Source organism: Mytilus trossulus, chromosome 10 (genome assembly GCF_036588685.1).
Source record: "Mytilus trossulus isolate FHL-02 chromosome 10, PNRI_Mtr1.1.1.hap1, whole genome shotgun sequence".
In the NCBI taxonomy this organism is placed as follows: Eukaryota; Metazoa; Mollusca; class Bivalvia; order Mytilida; family Mytilidae; genus Mytilus; species Mytilus trossulus.
Window position 1 is genome coordinate 56,437,711 of NC_086382.1, and position 13,651 is coordinate 56,451,361.

Sequence of the window (13,651 nt, forward strand, 5' to 3'; positions counted from 1 at the left end):
ATTCAAATGAATGTTTGTTCTATTTTTGACAAATTCACAGGGCTTATATAATAATATAGAATTTGCATGAGGTCGATATGAGAATATTTTTCCTATAACAGTTCATAAAACCCAGACTATGTCATCTGTCGATGTAACCTATATAGTGATATAATTTATTATTATATTATTATCTGACACTTTTTCCTACATACATTTTTACTGTTAGGATGAACTGCCTTCTTTCTTATCCGTCCTTTTTATACATTTCTTACTTGTCTATATGCATGTCAAAATTTTAATATAAAGTTTTGAAACTCTCCTACATCTCAACAATGAACAATTGCTCCGTTTTATTATGCTCTTTGTTTGGAACTCAAATGTAGTACAAGATCCTAGTGCAGGTGCATACACAATGTGGCGTGATTAAACATGTGTGTGAGCGCACAACCCTCTCCTAGCATGGGACAGTGATGTTACAGTAAACTACTAGGATAAAACTATGCGCTATGACTTTAAGTTCCAACAGTTAACGCGGAATTCAATAGACTAGTTTCATATTGAAAATGAAATTAGAATTGTTGGTATACAGAACTTAGTCATGTTAGTAAATATCTCATTAATGTATGTATGAACAGTTGAGACTTATTAAATCTGGAGTAGACTTTTAGAGAAGTCGCATGTTGAAAATACTTTTAATATGTTTTTATCTTTGTAAGGTGTCTCACATTATGACCGTTGATTTTTGCGTTTGATTAGTTTCGCATGGATAATTTTGGAGCTTTATGGATACGGTATGGTATAGGGTTTGTTCAATATTGACAGGGTCAATGTGGTTGTTTCGAATAGTTTTCTCATTATCAATAATACCAAATCCATGATCTTCTTGACATACACATCTGGCCTTGTTCTTCACGCGATTCTTTGCGTCTTTTTATGTTTCCAGCTTTTTTGTCTTCTTAATCGGTATATTGTGAAGTGTTTAATAGCTATATGTAATTATCTACACGACGTGGCTCATGCCTTGGGTTGACTTTTCTTATTTCAAACACCTTTTTTGAGAGTTATTCAATGAAGTAGTAAGATTTTATCCCATATTGTTCCGTTGTTTTACTCGTACTTTTTGTGGGTTTCCTTCGGGTTTAGTCTGTAATCCATATTTGTTTTTGCCGAATCGATTTATCACTTGTGAACAGGCGTTTACTACTATTGCCTTTATTGATCATTATGTAAAAGAACAAAACCTATATCACACCTCAAAACAGGAGTTTCATAACGTACTAGCTTTAAAAGCATATCATATAATACAATGTTTGTGAATTAGAATAAATATTACAATTAGAATTATCCTGCATTTTGCATGACAGGCTACTTTACTCTCCTTTCACAATGGATAATAATTTCAACTAACCTATCAAATTATGTTACATAACAAGGCAGAAGGTCACTATGAAAACTTGGTATCAATACATTAGTAAGATAATAGTAAGACGATTCTCAGGTTTGACTTTGTTAAACTTATGATATTGAATGATCAGTTTTATGGTAATTCATGTTTTTTTTTGTCCGTTTATAGATATTTATAAATATATTGAATTGTTAATGCTGTAAAGTGATATTATGTTATCGTATATAATCACATCATCAGTATCATATACTCGTCCTTGGATTATGTACATTGCATGATTTTTTGTATAATGACCCACTTGACAATTTTTTTGGTCAAAATATTGACCTTATACACAGCTGATATATTTTCTCATTCATTTTGAATGAAAAACCTGTGTTTTATTCAGTTGCACTAAGTTAAATGAAATTGTTATGTATACTCATCATCCAAACAACTTTTTTGCGAGTTATCCAATCATCAAGTTAGATTCTATCCTAAACTGTCACGTGACTTTTCTCATACTTTTGGTGATTTTCTTTCGTGTTAAGTTTGTTATCCATATTTGTTTTCGCCGAATCGATTCATGGCTTGTTAACAGATGTTTACTACTGTTGCCTTTATTGATCATTCTGTTAAAACTTCATAATTTATTAGCTAAAAGAGCATAATATCTTAAAAAAATTGTTTTTAAACCATTAGAATATTTAAATTGAAATGATCTTGCATTTTACATGACAGGCTACCTTACTCTCCTTTCACAATAACAAAATGGCACAAAGTACAAAGCCACGCCAAAAGACTATTACCATACATAGTATATACATGTCAAATCTTCATTAACTGCAAACGATGAGTTACGAAGCTCATAACCCGGGTCCAGAGAGGGATGTCAGCAGGGAGAACATATAAAAGGTGCATACAAAATCTCAGAAAACTTCACTCAATCTTTATTATAAAATAAATTGTTTTAAAGTGAATTGCTATGCTATTTTAAATTATACCCAAACTATGTTTTAATAAAAGAACATTATTTTTAAAATCAGTCTTCAGGTATCATTTAAGACCGGTCATACTGATCTCATGAATTGTTCTTTAACTTGCACAAATTTTGAGGGCAAATACCATCAGTTGTTCTCCTAAAAAAATGTTTTCAATTTTTGTCTTTTTTCCTTCTTCCATAAATCCCATGTCTTGATGTATAAAATAGTGTCATAGAATGTCACTAAGAGGCTTTTGATATTATAACAAACAGTTATCACGCTTTTAAAACTCACCCTTTTTAGGCGAACGCTTCTAAGTATAAGAGTAATCTCCACAAACACTCCTTTTCTTGTTCATGTATCGCATCCATAACTATAAAAGATAACGACAAAACTCTTGTTCTTATGTGTTGTTATATGTTTAGGGGTTTTGGATAGTAATAATCCGGTAAAATCTTGTAGGAGTTATCTACCTCTACCAAATAAATTTGTCGTTATGTTTTTGCAACTCATAAACTGTTATCTGTATTAACTTTTTATTTGATGGGTATCAACTTAGAAAAGAGGGACAGTCAAACCAATAAATCGAAAAAAAAACTGACAACGCCATGGCTAAAAATGAAAAAAAAAGCAGACAAACAATTATACTCATGACACAACATAGTAAACTAAAGAATAAGCAACACGAACACACCCAAAAACTAGGGGTGATCTCAGGTGCTCCGGAATGATAAGCAGATCCTGCTCCACATATGGCACCCGTCGTGTTGCTCATGTTATAACAAATCCGGTAAATAGTCTAATTCGGTAGGTCACATTCATTAAAGGGAAGGAGATTGTAGTTACGACGTAAAGAGCATATCCGATATGATTAGAAAATGAGGTCAAGATCACTGGTGAAGGTCGTAATTTTGACTCTTGTTTGAATTTGCATTTTTTTCTGACACTTTTAAATAACAGCTCATTAAAGTTATAGCCCGTAAAATGTTATTAGTTCAAGGTTGATTGATTATTACTTCAAATTGGTACATATCAAACCATAATGGTCTTTTTTCAATATGTTAGGTCACATATGATCTTGTCAACTGGAATTGACCTTTTGTGAACCGGATGTACCATTTTGAGCACTTTATTTTCCTGATAAAGTACCTTGAAACCATATAATTGTTATACGCATAAATAAACATATCATTTAAGACTGGAAATGACATTTTATAAAAATAAGCGGTTGCAAATTATCTCAATTTTTCAGGCAAAGGTATATATAAACAATGTACTTTTTTAATCTGTGTGAATACAGCTATCATATGAGATAATACTTGACATTGTTTTAAAAAGTAAGATCACAAAAATACTGAACTTAGAGGAAAATCCAATCGGAAAGTCCATAATCACATGGCAAAATCAAATACCGTAAATTGGGAAATTTTGACGTCGGGATATTTTGGCGGTTTTCACTCAAAAGGCATGTGTTTTATTTTGGTGCATGTAATTTTAGTGCTTCGCCCAAATGATGTATTTGATTCTGGAACAAAAGAAGTGTGCGAACACATTCGTATTTGCCCTTATTTACCCGAGTATGTATATTGACAAAATATCAATGTCCTACACAAACTAGAAACACAACAAAGTTAACTAAATGAAGGAATTGGATACGAATGCAATTGCAAATAGTTCGATATCTCGGGGGTTGAACGCTAAAAGAAAAGTGATTTTAAATAGATTATTTATTTTTTACCAAAATCACATGAAATAAATTTTAATCATTATCTCTGAAAAAATTCACGATCAAGGATTTAAATTTTAATCCGTATGTCTTGGCAGTAAATTTTAATCAATAGAAGATAAAGAATGCAAAGGAGTATTCTTATTACCAATACTGGTGTCAATTCAGTAATTACCGGGCATATTTATGACATGTGTGAATACAAATTCATATTGTGTTTTCTTAACAATTTTAGAAAATTGACAATTAAATAAAAATTATATAGTGTTGTTGTCAAATTATACCCGATATTCATTTGCAGATTTGGCTATGCATAGAATTATAGGAAATATACGGAAAACATGATAACATAAGATATTTCCCCCAACAATTAGCATTGCGATATCGTCGTACCGGTCCTCGTTTCAATATTTAGTATTTGCTTTATTTTCGTGTGTTTAATTTTGGCATTTTCATATGAGGCACCAAATAAACCAAAATAAAACTACAACAAAAAAAAATGATGACAAATATTCTGATAGACTTTTACTTTAAATAAAATTGAGAATGGAAATGGGGAATGTATCATGTTTTAGCATTTTAGCAAAAACACGATTGAGGATAGATTGTATTTAATGTCAAAGGGCAAATATAACCTGCAAGTCAGGACGAAAACAAGTTAACAAGATATCAACCCTCCATAGTACTAGACTAATATGCTAAAACATGATACATTCCCCATTTCCATTCTCAATTTTATTTAAAGTAAAAGTCTATCAGAATATTTGTCATAATTTTTATTAACCTTATTCTTAAATCAAACATGCTAAACGGAGAGGCAGTTGATTCTATTTCTAGTCTTTGGAACTATTTCGACAGGGTAAAACCAATGACCTCTCGTATCATGATACGACGAGATGACCAAGAAGGATCAACTTTAAAGAGAATCTGATAAAAAATGAAGATAGTGTTGATCAAATTAATGTGAACTATTGTTACCAGTACCATGTTTATATTTCACGGACTATCGAAATTATCTGTGGTCTTGTTGAAGAGAAAGTTAGAAACAAGTTTTAAGAGTGTCTGATAACATAAAAATGTAACTAAGTAACAAAAATACCGATCTCCTCTGATAGATTTGGAAAAAGAGAAGTTCATTAAGCCAAAATCAAAGGCTTGATTACATCAACGAACGGAACAAATAGAAAAAACAAACGTCTTCTCTCTGGACCGGTGAAGGCACTTTGGTGGGTGTAACCTAGTTTAACAGCTTGTATGATAGATGTAGGTTTATAGGTCCGTTATATTGATCACATTATTTAAGCAATCCCAACAGACACAATCATACATTACTTTGGCCGTTAGTTTAGATGTGAATTGTTTTGCATTTGAAATTTGTTGAACCTTTGACTTCGTGGTTCACCTTTACCCACGAAATCCACGAAGATTGGTATCCAACGAATAATAATGAATCCACAGTACTCGATATTGGTTAACGTAAATTTTTATTATGTAATATTGAATTGCAATTTACAAGAAATATAATGCTATAAAAGCTATTACAACTTATTTTAAATCTTCTCCATACATTAACATATATATATATATATATTGTTTGTGCAGTATTTAGACCCTTCTACAACGAAATTTGTTTTACATGCACACGTATAAAAAATGCGGTTTTTATCCAACGCAATCATAGGTTTGAACGTAGTTTTCAATTTAGACTACGTCTGAGTCAGTGACAACCCTACAATAGATGTATCCATCGGATCGACATCAATGATGGTGATACATGGCATATATATACAACTCGTCTAAACATCAACCCAACAATGTTAGATCTGTAAATTTGCTTTCGCAAATTTTTTGTTCTTCCCTCGCAGGATTCGAACCCATGCTACTGAGATATCGTGACACCAAATCGCCCGCACTGTAGCCGTCCTGCTAGACCACACGACCACCTGGGCTTCACAATAATAAAGCTTTCGGTGGCCGTGTGTTACCTTTCCTTGTCAGTTTTAATCTAGCGGCGTACTACAGTACATGATATATAAGGCATGGAGATGTTATTGTTACAGATCAGCTCAATTATCTATAGTAAAGGATCCTACAAATTAATGCAAGATACAGTCACAGAAAAAAATTATATTTATAAGTACGTCTGAGTAAGTGACAACTCTACAACAGATGTATCCATCGGATCACCAGCAATGATGGTGATACATGGCTGTGTACATAATGTATATACAACTCGTCTAAACATCAACCCAACAATGTTAGATCTGTAAATTTGCTTTCGCAAATTTTTTGTTCTTCCCTCACGGGATTCGAACCCATGCTACTGAGATATCGTGACACCAAATCGCCTGCACTGTAGCCGTCCCGCTAGACCACACGATCACCTGGGCTTCACAATAATAAAGCTTTCGGTGGCCGTGTGTTACCTTTCCTCGTCAGTTTTAATCTAGCGGCGTACTACAGTACATGATATATAAGGCATTGAGATGTTATTGTTACAGATCAGCTCAATTATCTATAGTAAAGGATCCTACAAATTAATGCAAGATACAGTCACAGAAAATAATTATATTTATAAGTACGTCTGAGTCAGTGACAACTCTACAACAGATGTATCCATCGGATCACCAGCAATGATGGTGATACATGACTGTGTACATAATGTATATACAACTCGTTTAAACATCAACCCAACAATGTTAGATCTGTAAATTTGCTTTCGCAAATTTTTTGTTCTTCCCTCGCAGGATTTATATATGATGACAGCAAACACATATATGAAAAAGTAGTATTTAAAAACAAAGGAAGAAGTGTGTTAAATTGTTTGAAATCATTCACAGGAGACATTCTTTGGTTGCTATATAGGTAACTTAAAAGAAAGTATTACTAGCAAATGGTATCTTCAACTTGAGAACCACAAAAGCATTTAGGATAAATCACTACATGTATGTTTTTTTAGATCAGCACTTAGGAAACGTAATGGACGACATAGCCTGTTTTATATATCAGATTTTAAATCAAGAATATGACAGCTGATTACAATTCATTTGATGACTTTGAGCTTTTGATTTCGTAATATGATTTTTCATTTAGATTTTTCCTTGAAGTTCGGTAATTTAATCTTTTTAAACCCTTAACTTTAATATTCTGGAAAACCTATTATTTTCCTTTTGAATTGTGGTTGTTATAGTTATCGGAAACTCTCAATGCTGATTATTTGAAAGCCAAGGAATTATAAGAACCAAAACCGTGGGCCCGAGAACACAGTTATTTTATAGGGAATGTCTTTAAGACAATAAATTCAAATTAAAAAAATTGCAAAAAAAAAAAGATATCTATAGTGTAGTGTAGTGTTCTACTATTAGGACAAATAACATCCAAATTATAGAAAAGTCTACCAGCTCTAACTCAGATAATGGACAATTCTATGTTAAGGGAATTTATTCTTAGACACGAAAACCGAGTGATGATAACTATGTTCTTGGACCAGTTGAAAAGCTTAATGACCAACAGAGATATAAAATAACAGTCTATATAAAAAGGAAGATGTGGTATGATTGCCAATGAGACAACTCTCCACAACAGACCAAAATGACACAGAAATTAACAACTATAGGTCACCGTTCTGCCTTCAACAATGAGCAAAGCCCATACCGCAAAGTCAGCTAGTAGATCTAGGGTTAAATGTTTCTGATAAGAATAGTATTCACTTCCGTCCATATTACGTTTGTAATATGAAGCGTGTTCGCGTGATATTGGGAATAGGTAATATGTTTAGATGTTCAAGTTTTTGTGATAATAGGCAGTATCTAAAAGTGGCATTAGTTAAAACATTTTCACATTCCATCAGTTATAATAGAAAACTTGTTCACGTGGCATCAGTAAGAAGGCTAGAAGGTTTATTAAAGTGACATCAGTTATAGACAATTCTGTCCATGTGCTTTCATTATAAAACCTTGTGTTCACGTGCCAACAGTAATGGGAAGTACCGTCACATGTCATCATTTATAGGTATAATATCTACAATTATAGGCAGTGCATGCATGTGCAATCAGTTTTAGAAATGTTTGTTCGCTTGTGTGTTTTCCTGCCTGCAGGACTTGACAGTATCTTCACGTTCTGTTAATTGTGATTAAGTGCCATAAGGTGTAGGCAGCTTTTCGCGTGAAATCATTTTGAAACCTTTTTTTCACGTGCCAACAGTTATTAGCTACATCTCCACGTGCCAATCGGTAATAGATATTATATTCACACGCCATCCTGCAGTTATAGGCAGTATATGCATGTGCAATCATCAATAGGCAACGTGTTCCCGTTATATCAGTTATAGGTAGTGTAATATGTGCATTCAGTATGAAGCAGTTTGTCACTTAATAAGAGTTATGTTCATTATATCCACGTACCATCGGTAATAGTCAGTGTTTCATGTGTCAATTTGGGATTATAAGATATGCTATCTTTTTTTTAATGGAAAAAAAACTTATGACAAAAAAGTATCTCCCCGAGTATATTATCATGCAGATTACTTTTTGATTAGCTTTCCAAAAGAAATTTTAAAAACTACAAGACACAGATATATAAAAGTTTATATTTTATTTATACATTAGTCACTATTACAAGAACATGGCATAATTGATGATGAAATGAACAATATTACAAACAACAACAAAATATCACAGTCTGCATGGATTTAAAATAAGTAAATCAAAACTTTCCAAATCTGTGAGGATCAAATTTTAAATCATGTCATCTATTTCTTCCTGTCCTGTTGATTTTGCTGATAACATTACATTTGACCTACACCGCACCGTGTGGATTGTTTTTTGTTTAAAGAACTACAAAAACAATGAATCGAAAAAGCTGTCTACGCTTTGTTGCTTTGTTTTCTTCGGTTGGACACATTCAAATCGGCTTGCAGCACAATTGGTTGGTAATTCGAGGTCCACTTTTTGACATTGGTGCTCTTTAAATTCTGGACAGAATACTGCAACCCTACGTCTGATGAAGTTGTCTGGAACACATCTGAATGATGTGCTAGTAAAAGTTTCTGGAGCATCATTTCTGGAATAAATAATGATTTCAAATAATTATATGTTGGAAATAAATAAGTAAGCTTTCAATGATTAATTTTGATCAAACATACAAAAGAATTCAAGAAGATGCGCCCGAACCTCTTCTTTTATCGACAATTTAATTTATAAACCATGAATCGAGAATAAAGGTTAATAAAATGTTAAAAGAAGTATTAGAAACTGTGAGTTTGAACCTAATCTAAGTCTTTTCGATACGTACACTACTACAGTGATAATGATAATTGAAAATTAAAAAAAAAAACACATGAGAATAAGAGAGCTTTGTGAAACAGTATAACTTACAAGCATTTCATGTAGTAAACTTTCTGTTCCCATGGACGTACAACAAAACACTTGCTCCATCTCATTGCCATTGTTTTATCGTCCATCATTTGCACATTTATAGCTGTTATGTTTTTATACACGCCATTACACACCTTCTGACATCTGCCTAGCGTTTTTCCAAGCTCACCGCCATCAATCGGACATTGTCTAAAAAGGGGGGAAAATCATATAAATTTTACTCAAAGGAAAAATAATATACTTTATTTTTCTTAGTACGTCTATTGCCTGACGCCAACACACACTCATATCTACAACTCTGTTGTAACAAAACACGTTGCGATTAAATATTATAACTTGTAATTACAGAATGTGAATGAATGCTAGGACTGGATTGTAATAACTGAATCAGGTTGAATGGTATGACGATGTTGTAATAGCATTTTTTTGGGATTAAGGCTTTTACTGTGTTGTAAACAAATAGTGTAGAAAAATGCTATGACTGTGTTGTAATGCTTATTTATACGGACATTTAAAAAAAAATAAAGCTTTAATTATATTTATCAGATGTTTTAAACGACATTGGTTTTCTTTCCTTTTGGTGATATAGCTCCTGACGTTTAAGTTATTTATACATTTTTGGTTTTTGATAGTTTGGATTTTAACGTTACTATTGAATGTATATCCAGATCAGCGATTTGGACGCACGAAACTTATAAAAAATATTTCATTATTTATTTTCTAAATATAAGACAGTTACCAAGACATTTGGTTATAAATTTTTTCTATCTTCGAACATCCTGATAGCAAAAAATGACATCAAATGTCTACTATATCACGCCGTTGAGAACGATATTGACCCCTCGATAATGACAGATGTCATAATATTCATTAATAATATGAATGTACACTTACTCATATTCAACGGGAAGTTCTGGAGAATATATTTTACATGAATCCTCAACGAAGGATAGGAGGTCTTTGTCAGCTTTAAGGGCGTCTTCTATATCAACACTGAAAACAAAAACCAACACAATGAAAAAAAGTATATATTTTACTTAAAGATGTACTTAGGTGAGGTTTTGGAATAAGTGTCAAATGTTCGGACTCCTTGGTTTTCTCCCGTACGATACAATGTACAATATTTTGCCCCATAACACCTTTTTATCTTTTAACATAAGACTTAATAGCTCACAAAAGGTAATTTGACAAAATTTAAGCAGATTCTTGATTTTCTTTCTTTTGGTTTGAGACCCAAATAATATTAATACCAATGCAAATATAAGGTAAAAGTCCAAGTCAGCCTTTTTCCGCCATATTTTATAACTCAAATATTTCAAAAAGGAGCTCCATGGCCTATCAATATTTTTAGCTCATTTTGATCCTTAACAAATACTCTTAAAGTATCAATTTTTAATTCTTGATTTATTTAATTTTACCTTGAATCACCCAAGTACATCCTTAAAGATAAGTTTAACGTGTGCTGTCATAGTTAAGTCAATAGTGTTTACATATGTTAAAATGTCCATGACAATATTCCTATGCAATGTATGTCTTCCCTAGGAAAAAAAATCTTAAAGCGAGTGTGTTCCTGTGATCTTTTAAGTATGTGTATACAAGCAACATTCAATTGAAAAATTGCGTGTGAGATTCACCTCAAGCGAGCTTATACATGGAACCAACGTGAAAATATTCATGTGAATTTCACGTGAAATGAGATTCACATGAATCTCACTGAAAACGTTTACATGAATTTCACGTGAAATTTACAAATTGTTTTTTTTTTTTTTTTTTTTTTCATTCTTTCACTTTGGTTAAAAATTAAGATGCTATTTGATTTACTTTATTTTAAATATTCAAGTGAATTTCATGTGCGTTTCACATGGGATTCACGTGAAACTCGAATGAACTGATTTCATTTGATATTCACGTATAAGCTCATTTGAGGTGAAATTCATGAGAATTTCACGTGAGATTCACATGAATTGAAATCCACTTGAAATTGATGTGAGTGAAATTTGCCTGTGTATAACCGTGATTTGCTGAATCAAATAATTATTATCAACAATACTGCAGCCTGAATCATGAACATATTATATTTATAACTGAACATATTTTTGAAGATAAACATTTAATATATCAATCAAACATACCATCTTATACTGTTGAAATAAATTACTGACAATCACTTATTGTCAAAATCAATCTTTGTTTTATCTACTAGTCATTATGTGAAACAAATATACAATTTATTTACATATATGACACCTGCTATCTTATCTGCTCTTTCTTCGTTTTTCAAATTTTTATGTATCTTTTTGTTGTTTGGTTTGCTTAATTCATACGATGAAATAAAAAAAAATTAAAGCAAATTCGTTTTTGCTAGTAAGAAGAAAGAAAACTCAACGAAATTTGATGTAAATATATAACATTCGAATAGTCATTTAGATCAGAAAGCGAATGCTGCTTCCTGAATTTACTGTTATAAGGTTGATTTATAATAATACATTAACAAAAAACCGAGTGAGAGCAAGTTTTTATTTCAGATGTATAATTCTTGCTACAATGCGAATGGTTAAAGAATATACTTACTGGTTATATAGATTTATTGTATCGTCACATGCAGGATTTTGTCCAAATGCTTCATCACATATTCTGACCTTATCAGGCCAATCAATTTCTGCAGGCTCCGAACACTTGTAAGCGGAAGATACTCCTAGTAGCGCAAACAACACAACAAAAATTTTCATCTAGATAAAAGAAAAGTTTTTAATTGTAATAATAACATTTAAATAAAGATATAAGAAATCTGACGTTAAATAATTTTTTATTGTTAATCGTCTAAAATTGTGTCAATCTAAAAATTGTAAACATTGAATATAATGGTTTTTTGCAGCTTTACTGAGCTAAGATACCATAAGTGAAAGAAAACTTCTCTTACCATCTTTTGATCGTTAGAACAACTGTATTTTCTGTATTCCTCACAATCTCGTTTCTTTTATGTATTATAATGCCACGAGGAAAAAGATTTCAAAGCCAATCGCAGCTTTCGTTACAAAGACCTATTACGTCACATGTTTCTATTTTTTTTAAAATTATACCTGTGTACCAATTAATCAAATATCTGTCAAACCACAAGAAAAATAGGCATACATATAAATAGTAAAAAATAATGAAGATTAATCGCGTCAGAGGGAAGGGTTTGTTTACATCAAATAAGGTCATATTTTGAACCTTATGTGCACCAGTAGTTCCTTATAGTCTTCCGTGCATATGTAAATATTCAACTTTCAAGAAAGTTAGAATTCGAGCGAGAGTCAACATAAAATATATGCACCTACCTTCAAAATGTTGCAACAAAAACATCCATGGCTGTTTGTCAGTAAGCAATACTTCATTTTTATAGTTATTGAAATTTGCAGTATATAGTAATACAATAGGCACCCGGGAAGTTCCTAGAAACGACTAAGCAAGTTACAACATATATCAAATCAATTCTTGTGTTAGTTGTTGGCAGTTTGGGTGCCTCCCGTAGATATTGTATCTCATACCTCTTAATAAAGACACGGATACAGTGTCAATTCTTGGTAACTGATATGATTGTTTGAAACACGCGTGTAGCGTACCAAATTATAAGGCAGGTCCAAAAGTACAATAAAAAAAATACCGAAAATATTCAAAAAGGGAAAGTTCATTGAAACTGACAAAAGCAAACGTTGACTTTCATATTTCTAATTTTTTCCGGCATTTCTCGAAGAAAATGGTGAACAAAAACTGGTTTTGTATCGCTAGCTAAACCCCTCATTGTATGACAGTTGTTTAGACTTTTATGATATTGACAAAATTTGGTAAAATGTAAAATCAGGAAAAAATAAACTCTGAGGAAAATTCAAAAAGGAAATAACTTAATCATCCCAACCCATATTGACTTAATAGATGTAACAGTAATTGGGAATCAGCAGCCAAAACGGTGCAAACATAAATGAAAGGCATACAACATATCTTTGATGAGTTTAAAATGCGGTGTTCGAATAAAGACCACCATTACCATTTAGGGCTAATACAACATGTGCAAATGATGCCGTTTATGCTATTATCAAAACATAACACAAAAAAACTAGATCATATAGCTTTGTAATATTCAATCACCAATAACGATCTTACTTTATTTACATGGTTTAGAATATGAATAGATATTAGAATTGATACCGCCGACAAATTG

At 32.0% G+C, this 13,651-nt stretch overlaps 1 protein-coding gene across 1 annotated transcript; it reads right to left on the reverse strand.

Moving 5' to 3' along the window:
* Positions 1-8,653: 8,653 nt before the first annotated feature.
* LOC134688214 (uncharacterized) lies at positions 8,654-12,456 on the reverse strand. Its single transcript, XM_063548694.1, has 5 exons — positions 12,371-12,456; positions 12,022-12,179; positions 10,345-10,443; positions 9,451-9,639; positions 8,654-9,136 (listed from the first exon to the last, which is right to left on the reverse strand). Exons 1-5 carry the CDS (start codon positions 12,371-12,373, stop codon positions 8,911-8,913), a joined length of 675 nt encoding a protein of 224 aa, XP_063404764.1. The 5' UTR covers positions 12,374-12,456; the 3' UTR covers positions 8,654-8,910.
* Positions 12,457-13,651: the final 1,195 nt, after the last annotated feature.

Bases quoted from the DNA above. Each gene is read 5' to 3' on its own strand.
- LOC134688214 (XM_063548694.1), bottom strand. The intron at 10,444-12,021 runs GTAAGTATATTC...TTTTGTTTTCAG, and splicing joins ACAATAAATCTATATAACCA to TGTTGATATAGAAGACGCCC. The intron at 9,137-9,450 runs GTAAGTTATACT...TATTTATTCCAG, and splicing joins GTTTACTACATGAAATGCTT to AAATGATGCTCCAGAAACTT.